The 14932-nt window shown below is 51.1% G+C and overlaps 1 protein-coding gene across 2 annotated transcripts in view; it reads right to left on the reverse strand.

Annotated features, from left to right (window-relative positions):
- The window catches only part of SREBF2 (sterol regulatory element binding transcription factor 2), a 59751-nt gene that overhangs the window by 18244 nt on the left and 26575 nt on the right, over window positions 1-14932 (reverse strand). For both annotated transcript variants that reach the window (XM_032882872.1, XM_032882871.1), the window contains exons 4-11: window positions 14340-14486; window positions 12248-12469; window positions 11172-11286; window positions 10767-10948; window positions 8502-8694; window positions 7754-7935; window positions 5164-5443; window positions 2459-2628 (exon numbers count right to left, since the gene is read on the reverse strand). In XM_032882872.1, coding sequence (XP_032738763.1) covers window positions 2459-2628; window positions 5164-5443; window positions 7754-7935; window positions 8502-8694; window positions 10767-10948; window positions 11172-11286; window positions 12248-12469; window positions 14340-14486 — 1491 coding nt within the window. The remainder of the gene's footprint in view (window positions 1-2458; window positions 2629-5163; window positions 5444-7753; window positions 7936-8501; window positions 8695-10766; window positions 10949-11171; window positions 11287-12247; window positions 12470-14339; window positions 14487-14932) is intronic.

A 14932-nucleotide genomic window follows, 5' to 3' on the forward strand; every position in this document is an offset into this window, starting at 1 on the left:
GCACAAAAGCAGCTGGACAGGGGGCACCTGGGTGGCTCAGTGGGTTAAGCCTCTGCCTTCAGCTCAGGTCATGATCCCAGGGTCCTGGGATCGAGCCCCACATTGGGCTCTCTGCTCAGCAGGGAGCCTGCTTCTCCTCTCTCTCTGCCTGCTGCTCTGCCTACTTGTGTTCTCTGTCAAATAAATAAATAAAATCTTAAAAAAAAAAAAAAAGCAGTTGGACACACACAGTACCTGCTACTCGACTATCCTTTCATAAAGTCCCAATAGACGCAAACACCTGCGGTGACCAGGATGGTGGCTACCTTGGGGGGGGTAGGTACGGGGACTTTGCTGACTGCAAGGGATGCTTCTGGGGTCCTGGTCATGCTCTGTTCTTGATCTGTCTGCTGGCTGTGCGAGTGTATTTGCTCTGTGAAGTCACTGAACTGTTACTTGATTTGTGTACTTTTCTCCGTGTACTTCAATAAAAAGTTTATAGAAATAACAAATAAGAGGCAGATTAACTTATGGTGCCAGAATTCAGAATAATGGTTATCTTTGTAGGGGGCAGTGTGAGTGAAAGCCTGTAAAAGCTTCTGGGGGTAACGGGAAGTTCTTCTTTTTTTAAAAGATTTTATTTTATTTTATTTTTTAAGATTTTATTTATTTATTTGACAGACAGAGATCACAAGTAGGCAGAGAAGCAGGCAGAGAGAGAGGAAGGGAAACAGGCTCCCCGCCGAGCAGAGAGCCCGATTTGGGGCTCGATCCCAGAACCCTGGGATCATGACCTGAGCCAAAGGCAGAGGCTTAACCCACTGAGCCACCCAAGTGCCCCTAAAAATTTTATTTTTAAGTGATCTCCATACCCAACGTGGGGCTCAAACTCACAACCCCAAGATCAAGAATCGTGTCTTCCACTGACTGAGCCAGTCAGCGGCCCTGCAAGTCCTACTTGTTGATCGGGGCAGCTGTTACATGGGTGAGTTCACTCTGTGACAATCCAACAAGCTGTACATTAAAATGTACACATTTTTCTATATATGAATTGTTATCTTGAATTAATGTCTTCAAAACACTTTTGGGGGGCAGAGAAGTTAAAAGTGTGATGACATCAGCCCAGAGCACCGGGACAAACAAATGGGACAGGGAAGCGGCCTTAGCTGATGTCTTCTGCTCTCAGCCTCGACTGGCCTTGCCCAGAAATGCCACCTTGCCTTCCACTAACACTGGGTCAAGAGCAGCATGCTCTCTGGGCAGCCAAGTGAGCCCCAGCCTTGCACTCACCCATGGTTCTTAAGGCCTGTTCCTTGTCTGGATGCCCTGCCAGCCTGGCTGCTCCCTGAGGACAGGGCGGACACCCTGCACAGCACTGCGCTTCCGCTCCAGCAAACGCCTGGTCTGGAGCAAGGACTCGGTAACATTTCCTGAATGAACATCTTTTTTTTTTTTTTTTTAAGATTTTATTTATTTATTTGACAGAGGGAGAGATCACAAGTAGACAGAGAAGCAGGCAGAGAGAGAGAGAGAGAGAGAAGCAGGCTCCCCGCTGAGCAGAGATCCAGACGTGGGGCTCGATCCCAGGACCATGAGACCACGACCTGAGCCGAAGGCAGAGGCTTAACCCACTGAGCCACCCAGGCGCCCCCTGAATGAACATCTTATCTAAGGTCGCTGAAATAGAGTTGAGACACAGAAAGTACATGGGGCTTTCCTGTGTCCTCTGTCACCTAGACAAGGGTGACACACTTCAGGAAACATCAGCGTCCCCAAAGGGCACGTTCCTATTCATCAGCTCATCAGTGCCACGACTGAGCTACGGCAACAAACGGAGATGCGATCGCTCTCTGCTAACACAGCACATGTACTCAGCAGCCTACTCAAAGCAGGCACCGAACAAAACGTCTCTTTCTGCTGGAGTAAGAGAAAGCCCAAGGTCAGCAGATGTGGGGAACCAGTTGATAACAAGGACTGTGAACTCCCAAGGCTGGCCCCATGCCGGGCACAATTCTGGCGCCTGATAACAGCTGTTCCTGCCCCGGGTCTGACCTGAGCTCCTTGAAGACGTGCACTGTTTTCCGTTTCTGGACTGAGAGTAATAGAAGATACGCACTAACTACATTTTGTGTCAATAAAAACACCAGGAGACACAACCATAAAAATCTCAGTAATTTTTATGACCACTTGAAGAACAGAAGGGTCATATATTTAACCCCCTAGAATGTGGGTCACCGTCTCACCGAATCCATCTTCTTATTTCAGGCACTGAAATGTCCTGCTTATGCTTCTAAGGGCCAGGAGGGGTTTTGTTATCTTGTGGGCCTGCTTTGTTTCGTGCCTCAAATGTGTGAAAAGACCCACTGACTCAGTATCTACCCGTCTAGGTAGTCGCCCCGAAGGCAGGGCCACACCTGTTTCTGCATCTTAGCTCCTGGCCGGGGAGGCGCGCCTCGCACTGGTACTACGGGGTACTCACCGCCAGGAAGCCTAGCTTGCCCCCACACCGGGTCTTGAGCCCCATGGCGGCCGTCAGATGGATCTCAACCAACGTGCTGGGCGGGATTTTCTCTTCTGCGCATTCGGCCAAGTTCACGGCGCACAAAGCCATGTGTACATCGGAGCAGGCAGACCCTGCAGGAAGCTTCCCTGTGCCAGGCAGAAACAGATGCTGAGTTGACCGCTTCTTCCAAACCTAGCTTTTTTTCTGTGTCCTCCAGTGTAATCAGAGCAAGAGCACAAGGACTAGAGAAAGTACTTGAACTCTGTCATCAGATGCTCCCGGCTCGGATGCTAGGCTCTGTGAGCGAGGAGCTGTGTGTTCCTTTCTACCTCACAGGCTATTGGGGCCGAGAGGAAAAGCGTGTCAAGTGCCTCACATGTGGCCCACGGGCTGTTTGCAGGTGGTTGCAGGGGACTCAGAGGTAGGTACTGTGACACTTTCCAGACACAACCATGTTCTGGGAAACATCTTGCGTCTCCAAACATGGAGAAAGGTAATAAAAATTGAAAAAACAACAAGAAAAAAAAATGATGTGAATTTATTTTCATTGTAAAAGAATGCATAATATCTAAGCACACCCCTTTTGGAAGAGTAAGTAACAAAATGGCAATGACATTGGCCACGTCTTGGGTTAGCAGTGGAAGGCCAGGAAGGCTTCCTACACACTCCGTGTGAGGGTTGCAGTTATGTGGCGTGACCCTGAAGTCAGGGGCGGAAGCGCCCCTGTGTGGGCAATGAGGGCCCATCAAGGCCATGAAGCTGTCACACTGTTGCTCACTTTGGTCCTTGCTACAGGGCCAGGCATGGGCCAGGACAAGCTAGCTTTGCTCAGGGAGGCTATGCTTCAGAGGGACCCATGTCAACGGTCCAGACAGTGGCCGAGCCAGGCCTCCTGACCTCATCAGCCCCACATTCTTCATCCAGGGCCACCCTGCCTCTCCCATCTTTCTATTAGTCCCTACACTTTGTTCTGCATGGACATCAGGTGTGGCTTTCTCTCTTCAGGGGAGGGAAGGTGGAGGGCAATGACAGGACCAGGTTTTAGTCACTTGTCCTTTCAGTGCCTTGAATAAAGCCAGGCCCACAGAGCGCTCAGCAAATGTTCAGGGAATGAGTGACCCACCCCAGGTAGAATTCTCCAGAACAAAACAGCTGGGAGGACGAAGCCTCCTGAGCCGAGACCTGGGAGGGAGCTGGTTCCATCCCCTGAGCGTACTCTGAGAGGGGAGAGAAGAACGAAGCCGGGTCTGCAGACAGGGACCCGCTGCCAGAACTCTACCATGATCCCAGGTGTTAAAACCCCATGGCTGGCCCCACGGGTCTCATCTCCCATTCACTCCACGCCTGGGGCCTGCTATCGCCCCGTTTCTGGGCCGAAGCTCCCTCACCGGTGCATTTCCACCACCTTCCTGTTACATCCCACTGCTGCTTTCTGACCTTCAGCAGTTATCCCCGTAGCAATCTCCCTTCTTGAGCCCTCTTTTCACTCCCCCAGCACCAAACCTCTCAGGCAGCCTTCGCCTGACTCCTGCCCCTGGCCTGCCCATGATATGTGATGTTTTTCTGGGTTCCTTGAGGTTCCCCTTCCAAAGCCTCTCATCAGCAACCTCGGCTTTCATTCTCACTAAAGGACAAAGACCAAGCCCCCTTCTCGGGCCACAGATCCAGCTCGCCCACCGCCATGCATCATTTCCCTCCAGTTCTCACAGGCAAGCGTCCAAAACGAAACTCCTCCCTTCTCCCTAGAAAACTGCTCTCCAGCCTTTTCCCCTCACCTTTGCTGGCAGCAACACCATTCCCTCAGACTCTCAAGCAGGAAACCGGGGAACCGTCCTCACCGCTCTTTTCATGACCCTCATGTCCACTAGGCCCCCAATTCTTGTCAACGTGAGCTTCTGCTCTCTCTCTGCCTGTTCTCCCGCCCCCTCTCGTCTCCAGCTGCATCTGCTCTCATTTGGCCTCCATGACGCCAGCCTTCATCCTCTGCCCACCCACCTTCTACCTGCCATCAGAGCGAATCTGCTCACTTCAGAATCTGATGGTGTCATCACTGTCTGGCTCCTGTCACCGCCGCCCCCCGCCCCTTGCCCGGCTGGCTCTAAGACCACCAAGCTCTTCTTCTCAAGAGTCATCCAGCTGTCTGGAAGGCACACCCCCTTCCACGCGGCTGGAGAACCATCTTGTCATGCAAAGCTGAGACTTTCCAGAAAGCCTTTCCTGAAACCCTCAACAGTAACCCCCACCCTGCAACTGAAACCGGGGCCTTCTGCTACCTCCACCACCCAAAATCAGAACTCACTTGCAGACCTGCCTGCCAGTTATCAGAGCAGGAGTTTGCTGAATGAAATGGATGACATTTCACTGCAACTACGGTGACATCCGTTTTAAGTCTACTATTAATTTAAATACCACTAAGGAAAAAACAGAGCCAACTCAGACACACCATCCACTGTGTAAAGGACACGGCCCAAGTGTACAGAGGTTAACGTGAAAACGCATGTGCCTTAAACCGATGAGGTATGGTAACGAGCCACATCTGTAGCCACGGATGTGGGAGGTCTGTCCGGGTGTTCTAGGAGAGCAGCATGAAAAGGGCTTTGGCCAGGGCAGAGAGCAGGCAAACCAGGCTGGGGTGGGGAGACGGCCCGGGGGCCTGCCGGGCAGGGGCGGCCCCCCCTCACCTGTGATGTGCAGCTGGTGCAGCCTGTGGTAGGCCAGGGCAGCGTCCCGGGCGCTGGCCTTAGCTTCGTCCTCGAAGCCCGCCGCGGTGGCCGGAGGGGCGGCCCGCCGGCGCTGGAAGACCTTCCTCAGCAGCCAGCGCACCAGGCGCAGCTTCTGCAGGCTGTAGCGAATCACGTTCCAGGAGAGGCTGCAGGCCAGGTCCAGGCGAGACGTGGGCAGGGCCCTGCCCAGCACCGACAGGCAGGTCTGCAGGTTGGCCGCAGCGGCTGCAAAATCCCCCTGTAAGGCAGCAAGTGGGGGCGGTGGTCGTTCACTGCGATCTCGCTGCAGCCTTTTCATTTTGCTTTCTTTTTTTATTTTTTAAAGATGTTCTTATTTATTTTAGAGAGAGGGGCAGGGACAGAGGGAGTGAGTCTTCAGCAGACGCTCTCTGCTGAATGCCGAGAGGCAGGCTCGATGCGGTGTCTTGTCTCACGACCCTGAGCCCGTGACCTGAGCCGAAACCGAGGGTCAGACACCTAGCCGACTGCACCACAAAAACTTTTACTTTCCCTTCACTCCCTAGATCATCAGAGTAACACATGATCACTGAAGAGTCTGGGAAAATTCAGAAAGCAATGAAAAGGTAAGAAGAAATCACCTGTAACCTTACCTCCCATGGTTACTGACATTTTCATGCATTTTCTCCTGGCCTTTTTACTAAATTGGGATTGTACTGTGGTCTATCTTTGAGCAAACACTATTGAGAATTTCCTACAGTAGCATTTTTTTTTTTAAGATTTTTAAAAATTTATTTATTTGACAGACAAAGATCACAAGTAGGCAGAGAGGTAGGCAGAGAGAGGAGGGGAAAGCAGGCTCCCCGCCGAGGACAGAGCCCGATGCGGGGCTCGATCCCAGGACGCTGGGATCATGACCTGAGCCGAAGGCAGAGGCTTTAACCCACTGAGCCACCCAGGCGCCCCTCCCACAGTAGTTTTACACATAAGATGAGAAGATGGATTTAAATGGTGATCTTTCAGGCTTATGTGACTTTTTAGGCTTTTCGGTTCTCAAAGTGTGGTTCCTGGGGACCAGCAGCATCAGCCCCTGGGATCTTGCTGGAAATGCAAATCCTTGGTGCTCTAGCCCCACTCTCCCCAAACCTGCTGAATCAGAAGCTCTGGGGTTCTGATCACCTCCAGGTGATTCTGTTGCCTGCTTAAGTCTGAGAGCCACCGTCTTAGACAAACACCTGGCTACGAGACCAGAACCAAGGATCTCGATAAACTACTCTATGCCAACCTGAGAGGGTCCAATGGAGAGTCTGTGGGCCTGAAGTGAAGGTCTCTCTCTCATGACCAGCAACCAGAAGGAAACCGTCCTCTCCCTTCTCCTGTCCTGCAGTGGGCACAGCTGCACTTCCTTCCAGCATCATCACAGGTAGTGGATGGATTGGTACAAAGGGAGCACCCCTCTCTGGCTGATGGGCGGGTTCCAGATGCATCTCAACCCTGCCCCCGGCCCCTTCTCACTCCCAGGACCCTCTCGCTGTACTTCCGAGCAGCACAGCTCAGACAGAGGCCACCGCAGCTCCAGCCTCCCCTACCCCGGAGTCAATGCCAAGTCACTTCCACTTCACCGCCTATCTTCAACATTTCCTTAATCAGTCTTTCCTTTCAATTCCAGGCTCTCACTGCCTCTGATCCAGTCTATCTCAAGAGCCCCTAACTTGCTTCCGTGCCCCTTCCCGCAACCCATCCTTCCTGCAGCTGCCAAAATGACAATCATGAAACACAGACCTGAACATGCCTCTAGGATATACATCTTGGAATGCTGTTTTTCTGGGAACAGGCCTGCTTCAGGCGGTCGGCCTCCAACAACCACACCTATAGTCCAGGAGCCACAGCTCTCGGCCTGGCTGGCAGCTCCAGGCTACTCAATCAGATTCTCCCCGGTGGGCACTGCAACCCACCACCACCAGCCCATGGGAGAGTCGGCCCATGGTGTACTGCAGCTGAGGACTGTTCTCGCTCTTGTTCCTGAAACGTGACCTTGAACTCTTCCTTCGATGCTGTGAGATGCCCCTGAATCCTTCCCATAAACTTTCAGCTAATCTCCCTGCTCAAAAACCTTCTTGGTTCTCCAGAGAACTGGGGAAAAAAAAAGCCCCAGATCAGTTACTAGTCAACGATCTCTCCAATTTGGGCCCAAGATACATGACCAGCTTTAGCCCTCATCTGTCCCAAATGTATCCTATACTCCAGACATACCTGTCTACCTGCTGGTCCCTAAGGAGCCCATCTACTCATGACCTCTCCACCTGGAAGGTCATCCCTGCCCCAACCGCTCGGCTCAAGCCCCAGGTTCCCTCGCCCAGCTCGTCCCTTCCGCCGCAGCTCCCAGAGCACTCTCCTCCTCCTCTGTGATAACACACACCACAGGGTATCTCGCATCCGTGGAATCATTCGCACACAGGGGTCCTCTCCTCTGCTGCCCTGTGACCGGCAGGGGCAGGGTCCTTTCCTGCCACCCACAAGCGCCCGCCCCAGCACTTCACACACCAGGGTGCTCGGCAGAAGTCGCCGAGTTATTAGCTGCAGACCTTACCCTGGCGAGGTCCAGATCTGCCTGCTTCCGGTGTCTCCAGAAGGTGACTGAGGGGCGTGAATGGGGCCGGATCACCGGTTCCCCGTGGACCAGCAGCTTCACGAAGACACTCAGGATGATCACACCATTTACCAGCCACAAGAGGAGTGTTGGCATCATCCAGTCAAACCAGCCTCCAGAACCTGAAGAGGCACGTCTCAGTGGAGCCCACAAGCGCAGTCCGAGGGGACAGCAGGCCCCCCAACTGACCACCGCATCTAAGAGGTTAGAGCCCTCCACCTCATTTTCAGAAGCGTGGAGAACAAGATGGCTTCATTTAGTAACAGTGTCTGAACGCTTTCCATAGGAATAAGACATAACCTTATTCGCACCCCAAGCAAATTTGGGACAGTTCTGTAGCCTAAATAGGAACCCTGTAGCCCTTGTGACTATGGAGCCAGGAGCCACAGCTAGATAGCAAAGATGACAAAAATGCCACATCCTCCTTCAAACAGGGACACCTTCCCTCCCCAGATCCCCAAGCCCAATGGTAACAGCAGCGTGGGTTCCTGATTTCTTTCGTTCTTACTGACTGAACTCGGGCTTGCCCTGTTACTTCCAAAATGTGACTTATGCCAATCCCTGGCAGGCCTGGTACAAAAGCCCTCTGGGACCCGGGGCACAAGCCGAACAGAGGGCACACACGGGGCCCGTCCCCTGCCGCAGCAGCCCACCCGTGTTTGGGGGATACAATGGGCCCTCCACCTACCTGACTCAAGGGACAGGATGCTGCGGCCAGAGCCTGAGTACGGGTGCTGGTCAGAGCCGTGGGCCCCTCCCCACTGCAGCAGGGCGGTCAGGGGGTTGAAGGAGAGGCAGAGGAAGGTGAGGACACACAGCAGGATTCGAGAGCGGTCCACCATGCCCAGTGCTACCGGCGGAGAGTCCGGCTCATCCTTGACCTTCAAAGCAGGGCCAAGAGGTTGGAATGAATACTGCGCAGGGTTTCACGGCATTTTACTTTTATATATACTGGAGTCAGACTGCGAGATTTAAATTAAAGACTACGAAGTCAGACAGGAAGAGAGCAGGAGGCAAGGAAAAAGCCCACAGCTCTTCGGCTGCTTCTCAAACACTGGCACACTTGTCCTCTTGCCACCTGGGACAAGAACATGTTCTGAAGACCAAAGGCACAGGAGACCTGCTCATAAAATAGAGCACACAAGAGAATATTCTGCACGGTTCGGTATAATTCCACAACAGGCAAGCTAATCTAACCTAAAGCAACAGAAAGCAGATCAGTAGTTGTCTGACGCTGGAGAGGGATGCGGGAACTACCAGCCACGGTGTACGAAGGAGCTTTGCGGAGATGGAAATGTTCTATATCTTGATTATAGTGACAGTTACATAAGCGAACTCTTCATACTGTACGCTAGTGCCTTATGCTACTATAAAACAGCTGCTTTATCTAAGCATGTAAATTTAGAATCAACAGGGGCGCCTGGGTAGCTCAGTAGGTTAGGCGTCTGCCTTTGGCTCGGGTCATGATCCCTGAGACCTGGAATGGAGCCCCGCATCAGGCTCCCTGCTGAGTGGGGACTCTGCTTCCCCCTCTGCACTTCACCTTGCTCATGCTCTCTCAAAAAAATAAATAAAAATCTTTAAAAATAAATAAACAAACATCAGTAGAACGAATTACAGACCATACAACTGGGGCACTTGGGTGGCTCAGTCGGTTATGCATCTGCCTTTGGCTAGGTCATGGTCCCAGTGTCCTGGATTTGAGCCCCACATTGAGCTCTCTGCTAAATGGGGAGCCCGCTTCCCCCTCTCCTTCTGCCCTTCTCTCCCCACCCTACCTGCTTGTGCTCTTTCTCTCAAATAAATAAAATCTTAAAAAAAAGACCATACAACTTCAGTATGAGTCTATTTACAGGACTTTGCCTGCTGTAAAACTGTAACACTGCTTTTTTTCCCCTCCCCATCTTACAGAGGGAGGACTGGAGGCAGGAGCCCTGCCTACCTAGGGAGCCGCCCACAGAGAGGCAGGGAGGAAGCCTGGGACCAGGTCTCCTCCAACTCTCAGTGCACACATACCACACCACTCTTTTTCAATATTTATTTTTAAGGATTTTATTTATTTGAGAGAGAAGAGAGAGAGAATGAGCCATGGGGAGGGGCAGAAAGAAACAGTCTCCCTGTTTAGCAGGGAGCCCGATGAGGGGCTTGATCCCAAGACTCCAAGGTCATGACCTGAGCTGAAAGGCAGATGCTTAACCAACCGAGCCACAGGTGCCCCTCCTTTTCAACATTTTAAAGCCATCTGAAAATTTCTTCTGATGACAGATGCCTAGCTAATTCAATGTATATGTCACATGGCCTTCTGTTACCAAACAGAATCACATTTATAAAGTACTTCAAGAATAGAGCTTTCTCAGTAAAATTAGGTACATGATACTCCAAACAGTTTGACCCAAAACAGGCTAGAAGGGAAGTTTGCACTTTCGAAATGGGAACTTGCCAGTAGGCTCCACCAGTTCCGAGGGCTAGATCATTAGGCTCGAGCCTCTTTTGGCTAATTCCATTAAACCACAATCACCAGGGGCTTTCTTGGACGATTAATGGCCCTTGGTTGGAATGTTACTTGTCAGGCTGCAAATTGTAATCATTTCCAGAAGAGGACCCAGAGGCAGCCTTGCCCTATACCGACTCAACCACCTCAAACAATGGTCTTGCCAGGTCCGCTACGAACGAGGGATGTAACGAGGCGCCGCAGGCAGCGCGACAGCTGCTGTGCGTTCCCGTTCTGATTTTGGCCCTTACTCCTCTCAGACGGGCTCCTGCACCAAGGACCACTTAAACTGGACTACACTGAACCAGTTAAGCGGATTTTGTGGGGGACGCAGCAGGATTCCTATTCTCCTTCCCTGGTCCTCTCAACACCTGGCCTGGCCCACCCTTGGCAGTGTCTCCACAGTTCAGCTGGGAGAGATGGGAGAGATTCCAGGGATCAGAGGATTTCAAAAGCTCATACCTTTGCATCATCCAACAAAGGGCTTCCTGGCTCTGAGTCGATGGAGTAAGGGGAGAAGCCAGCTTGGGACCCCGAGTCAGAGGCCGGAGGGGACATCAGAAGGACATTCTGATTAAAGTCATCGATCTTCAGCTCCACGTCATTGTCCACCAGGCTGCCTAGGTCGATGCCCTTCAGGAGCTCTGCAAAGAAAACCGCATCTGACAAATGTTCAGTTTCTCCAGAGCCCCACCACCCCCCGCTGGTGCCTAGGCCAGGGCTGGGCTGGGGGAGGGGCCCACGGTCCTTTTTCCCATTTCACCCCTGAAGGCGCCTTGTACACGGCCTTGGGCCCTCCGCAGGGCCCAGCACAGGACTTCTACAAGCAGAAGGTCTGATAACCCTTCTTTCCATGAGCACACTCACTGTTTTTTTGATTTGCCAGCTTCAGCACCATGTTCTCCTGGCGCAGTTTATGGTTGACCTGCTGCAAGTACTTAATGTAGTCGATGGCCTTCCTCAGGACACCAGACTTGTGCATCTGGGAAGGAAGATGAATGAAAACACTGAGAGGGCTGAGGCCCAGAGTCTGTGGGTGAAAGCAGGGCTCCGGGCTGCGATGCTGGCTCACTCACTGGTTAGCTGTGCGACCCAGGACAAGTCACTCAGGATCTCTGAACCCTGCTTTCCTTGTCCTTAAAACGGGGATAATGACGATATATGAGTCAAAGGTGTGCAGTGAGGGCAAAATGAAATAATGCTTGTACAGAGAGTAGCCCCCCTCCCCAGTCTGGGGCACAGTGACACTCGAAATACAGATTATTAGCTAGTACTCCTCTTAGAATAATCCTAGAACCAAAACAAACTTTAAAGAAAGCAAACAACAAAAATACCAGAGCACTGTTGGCTAACTATCTTAAGGAAAGTTCAATTAGCACATTTCCGGTCTATAGGCTAATAAGGAAAAAAAAATTGTCTTTCAAAATAGAGATGATGAAGATAAACAGATAACAGGTTAAAAAAAAAATCTATGGGACAGAAGATAAATTCACTGTAATACCTGAAACAATGAACAATCTAATCCCTCTATTTGCTGCTGGTTAAAGACCCAATCTCCATCTTCTCTCGTCCCTAAAGAGGTAGAACTATTGCTAACCACTCGCGAACACAACTAAACTGTGTCAGCAACGCCACCAGCCAACTCCAAGGTACACCCAGCCTCTTACCTGGCCGCCATCTTGCAGCACAGATCCCTCCGCCTGTGCTACTGGAACCTGTGGTCACTGCAGAGCAAAGGTCCAGGCAGGCTGCTGCCTTACCAACCCCCACCAGTTCCCTTATGTTGGTTAATATTTTATAATCTTGGATAAAAAAACACAAAACCCAAGACGCTTTAGTAAGAAAGCACCTATCACTTGGACGTGGGTTCTCCTAAATTCCTACGGCAAAGACAGAGAGAGGGGAGGTGATGGCACATGAAATGGTCGCTGCTCGGCACCCACCTTGGCATCTGTCCCCATGACCAGGTCCTTCAACTCGATGATTTTGTCATTGATAGAGGAGCGGTACCGCTTCTCAATGATGTTGTGGGTCGTTCGCCTTTCTCCCTCTTTGGGGGGCTCCAGTTGCTTGACTCCCCCAGGTACCTGCTTAATGGGCACTTTCTCTTGCCCCATCATCACGGGCATTGTGGTCAAAATGGTCCCATTGCTGCCCACCAGAGTCTAGAACAGGCAGAGACACAGGGCAGAATTACCCCGGGGCTAGTTGGAGTAAAGCAATCCCAGAACCTGCTGGCCTTGGCCTTGTGCCATTACCTGGTCTGACACTCTTCGTGGCTGAACCAAATCAGGCCCCACGAAGCCTCAGGAGCCACAGTACCTGAGCTCCTACACCCCCTTCAGAACCACTGTCAACAAATCACACCACAATGGGATTAACGTGGATAAGTATGTTTTAACCTTTGATCTAAGGGCACCCGAAACAAATCATAGGATTCCTGTTTTGCTGGTAAACCATGAGCCACCTGTGAACTCACGTACACTGCACCATATCATTCTGGCCTCAAGAAAAGCCTTCTCCTGGTGCAGGATATATCTTTTCCTCTCACATGACAGTGAAGTCACTTGCTGTATTTCCTTATATAATTTGGCTATCAAAAAGCACAAGGGCAGAAGGGCTAGAGCCATTCCAGTAGATAAACAGGCCAACTGTAGAGGCTCCCTCTTTTCTCCTCAAATCTGCTCTCTCCCTGTTTCTATTTTTACCAATTTTAGTTTTATTTTCTTCAATAAATGGCCTCAATATCCAAATGGCCAGTGAACTTCATTAACCATTAAAAAATAATTCTCACATAATAAAAAGCACACATTTTAAGTGTACAGCTTGATGCATTTTTTAAAAAGATTTTATTTATTTTTAAAATTTTTTTAAAATTTTATTTATTTCTTTGACAGAGACAGATCACAAGTAGGCAGAGAGGCAGGCAGAGAGAGGAGGAAGCAGGCTCCCTGCTGAGCAGAGAGCCCGATTCGGGACTCAATCCCAGGACCCTGAGATCATGACCTGAGCCAAAGGCAGAGGCTTTAACCCACTGAGCCACCCAGGCGCCCAAGATTTTATTTATTTATTTGACAGAGAGAGAGATCACAAGTAGGCAGAGAGGCAGGCAGAGAGAGAGGGGGAAGCAGGCTCCCTGCTGAGCAGAGAGCCCGATGCAGGACTCAATCCCAGGGCCCTGAGATCATGACCTGAGCTGAAGGCAGAGGCTTAACCCACTGAAACACCCAGGTGCCCCAACTTGATGCATTTTTACATATGGATATCACGCGTGTAACCAAGACAACCCAGACCAAGACACAGACCATTTCTATCCCCTTAGAAAGCTTGCTGGTACCTCTTCCCAGTCCACCTACCCCCTTCCCCCACTTGTGATCACTGCTCTGATCTCTAACACCACAGCTTAGTTCTGCCTCTTCTCGAACTTCATGTACTGGCATCCCCAGCGTGAGCTCCTCTGGGACAAGCATCTTTTGCTCAACGTACTATTTCTGAGGTTCGGCAGTTATATGTAGCAATGGTTCTTTTTGGACACGTGGGTTGTTTCTACTTTTTGGCTCTTATGAATAAAGCTTACTCTCAAATTCTGATCATCTCTCACTCTCTCGGACTCTTTTGCTACAAGCCGCTGAAGTGGCTATGACCCTGCAGCCCAAGGACGGGGCCTTCCCTGTCCCTCGCCTTGCAGCCCCTCCTTGCCTGGTGGGCCTGGGCTCCTTCAGAAGCCAAACCCCCATCAGCGGGACCTAGAGGCAGACAGCCCTGGGTGAAGCCGTTACCCAGGAACCAGGGATCCTCTGCTACTCCTCTCTCCTCCCTCAGAGTCCCCAGTACTCCCACATTACATGTACTGATGGTACTTCTCAAGGGGGAAAAAAAAAACCCTAAAAGGGGGCGGTATTTGCAATCTGACACATTCCACAGGGGTTCTGCCCCTGCCCATTCTGTAGAGGTTTTGTTAACATCTCTGGGGCCCAACACCTCCAAGAGAGGAGGGGGTGGAGGGGGGAGGGCAGGAAGGCAGGCGGTTCTTACTGGTACTTGAAGGGCAGCTGTCTGGATGGGGGTGGTGAGGGCGGTGAGGGCTGGGTTCTGGACTGCGGCCATGACAGGGCTGCCATCTGTCTTTAGTGTGGTCAAAACAAGGGAATCTGTCTTGATGATCTGAGGCTGTACCAGGACCTGGATGGAGAACGAAGAAAAGGAGAAAGGAAGGCAGTATTATTTTCCTATTTTGCCTTAGCTTCTTACTACACAGACTCCCTCCAGGAAAGAATGAAAAAAATATATAACATTTTCCTCAAACCAAGAACACAGCTTGATGGCGGGGTTGAGAGGGAGAAGGAGTAGAGCTGAAGGGTCTTAGGTTTTAAGATTGGAAGGGTTTGAGAAAAGCAATGTCAGGGCCTGGCAGGGGCAGAGTGGGGGGGGGGCGGAGAAAGAGGACAGGAAGGGGGGTCTGATTTTGGACAAACTCAGGAAAGCCAGGAACATGGCTGAGAAGCAGAAAGGAAAAAACCTGGATTTTTTTTTTTTTTCCCAAAGATAAATGACCTTGTTAGTAACTACAGTCCACTATAATAAGTGACTTGTAAACATCTTGGCACATCTCCTTCCAGTTTTATGCC

This window comes from Lontra canadensis, unplaced genomic scaffold (assembly GCF_010015895.1).
Source record: "Lontra canadensis isolate GAN:19392208 unplaced genomic scaffold, GSC_riverotter_1.0 scaffold84, whole genome shotgun sequence".
NCBI lineage: Eukaryota > Metazoa > Chordata > Mammalia > Carnivora > Mustelidae > Lontra > Lontra canadensis.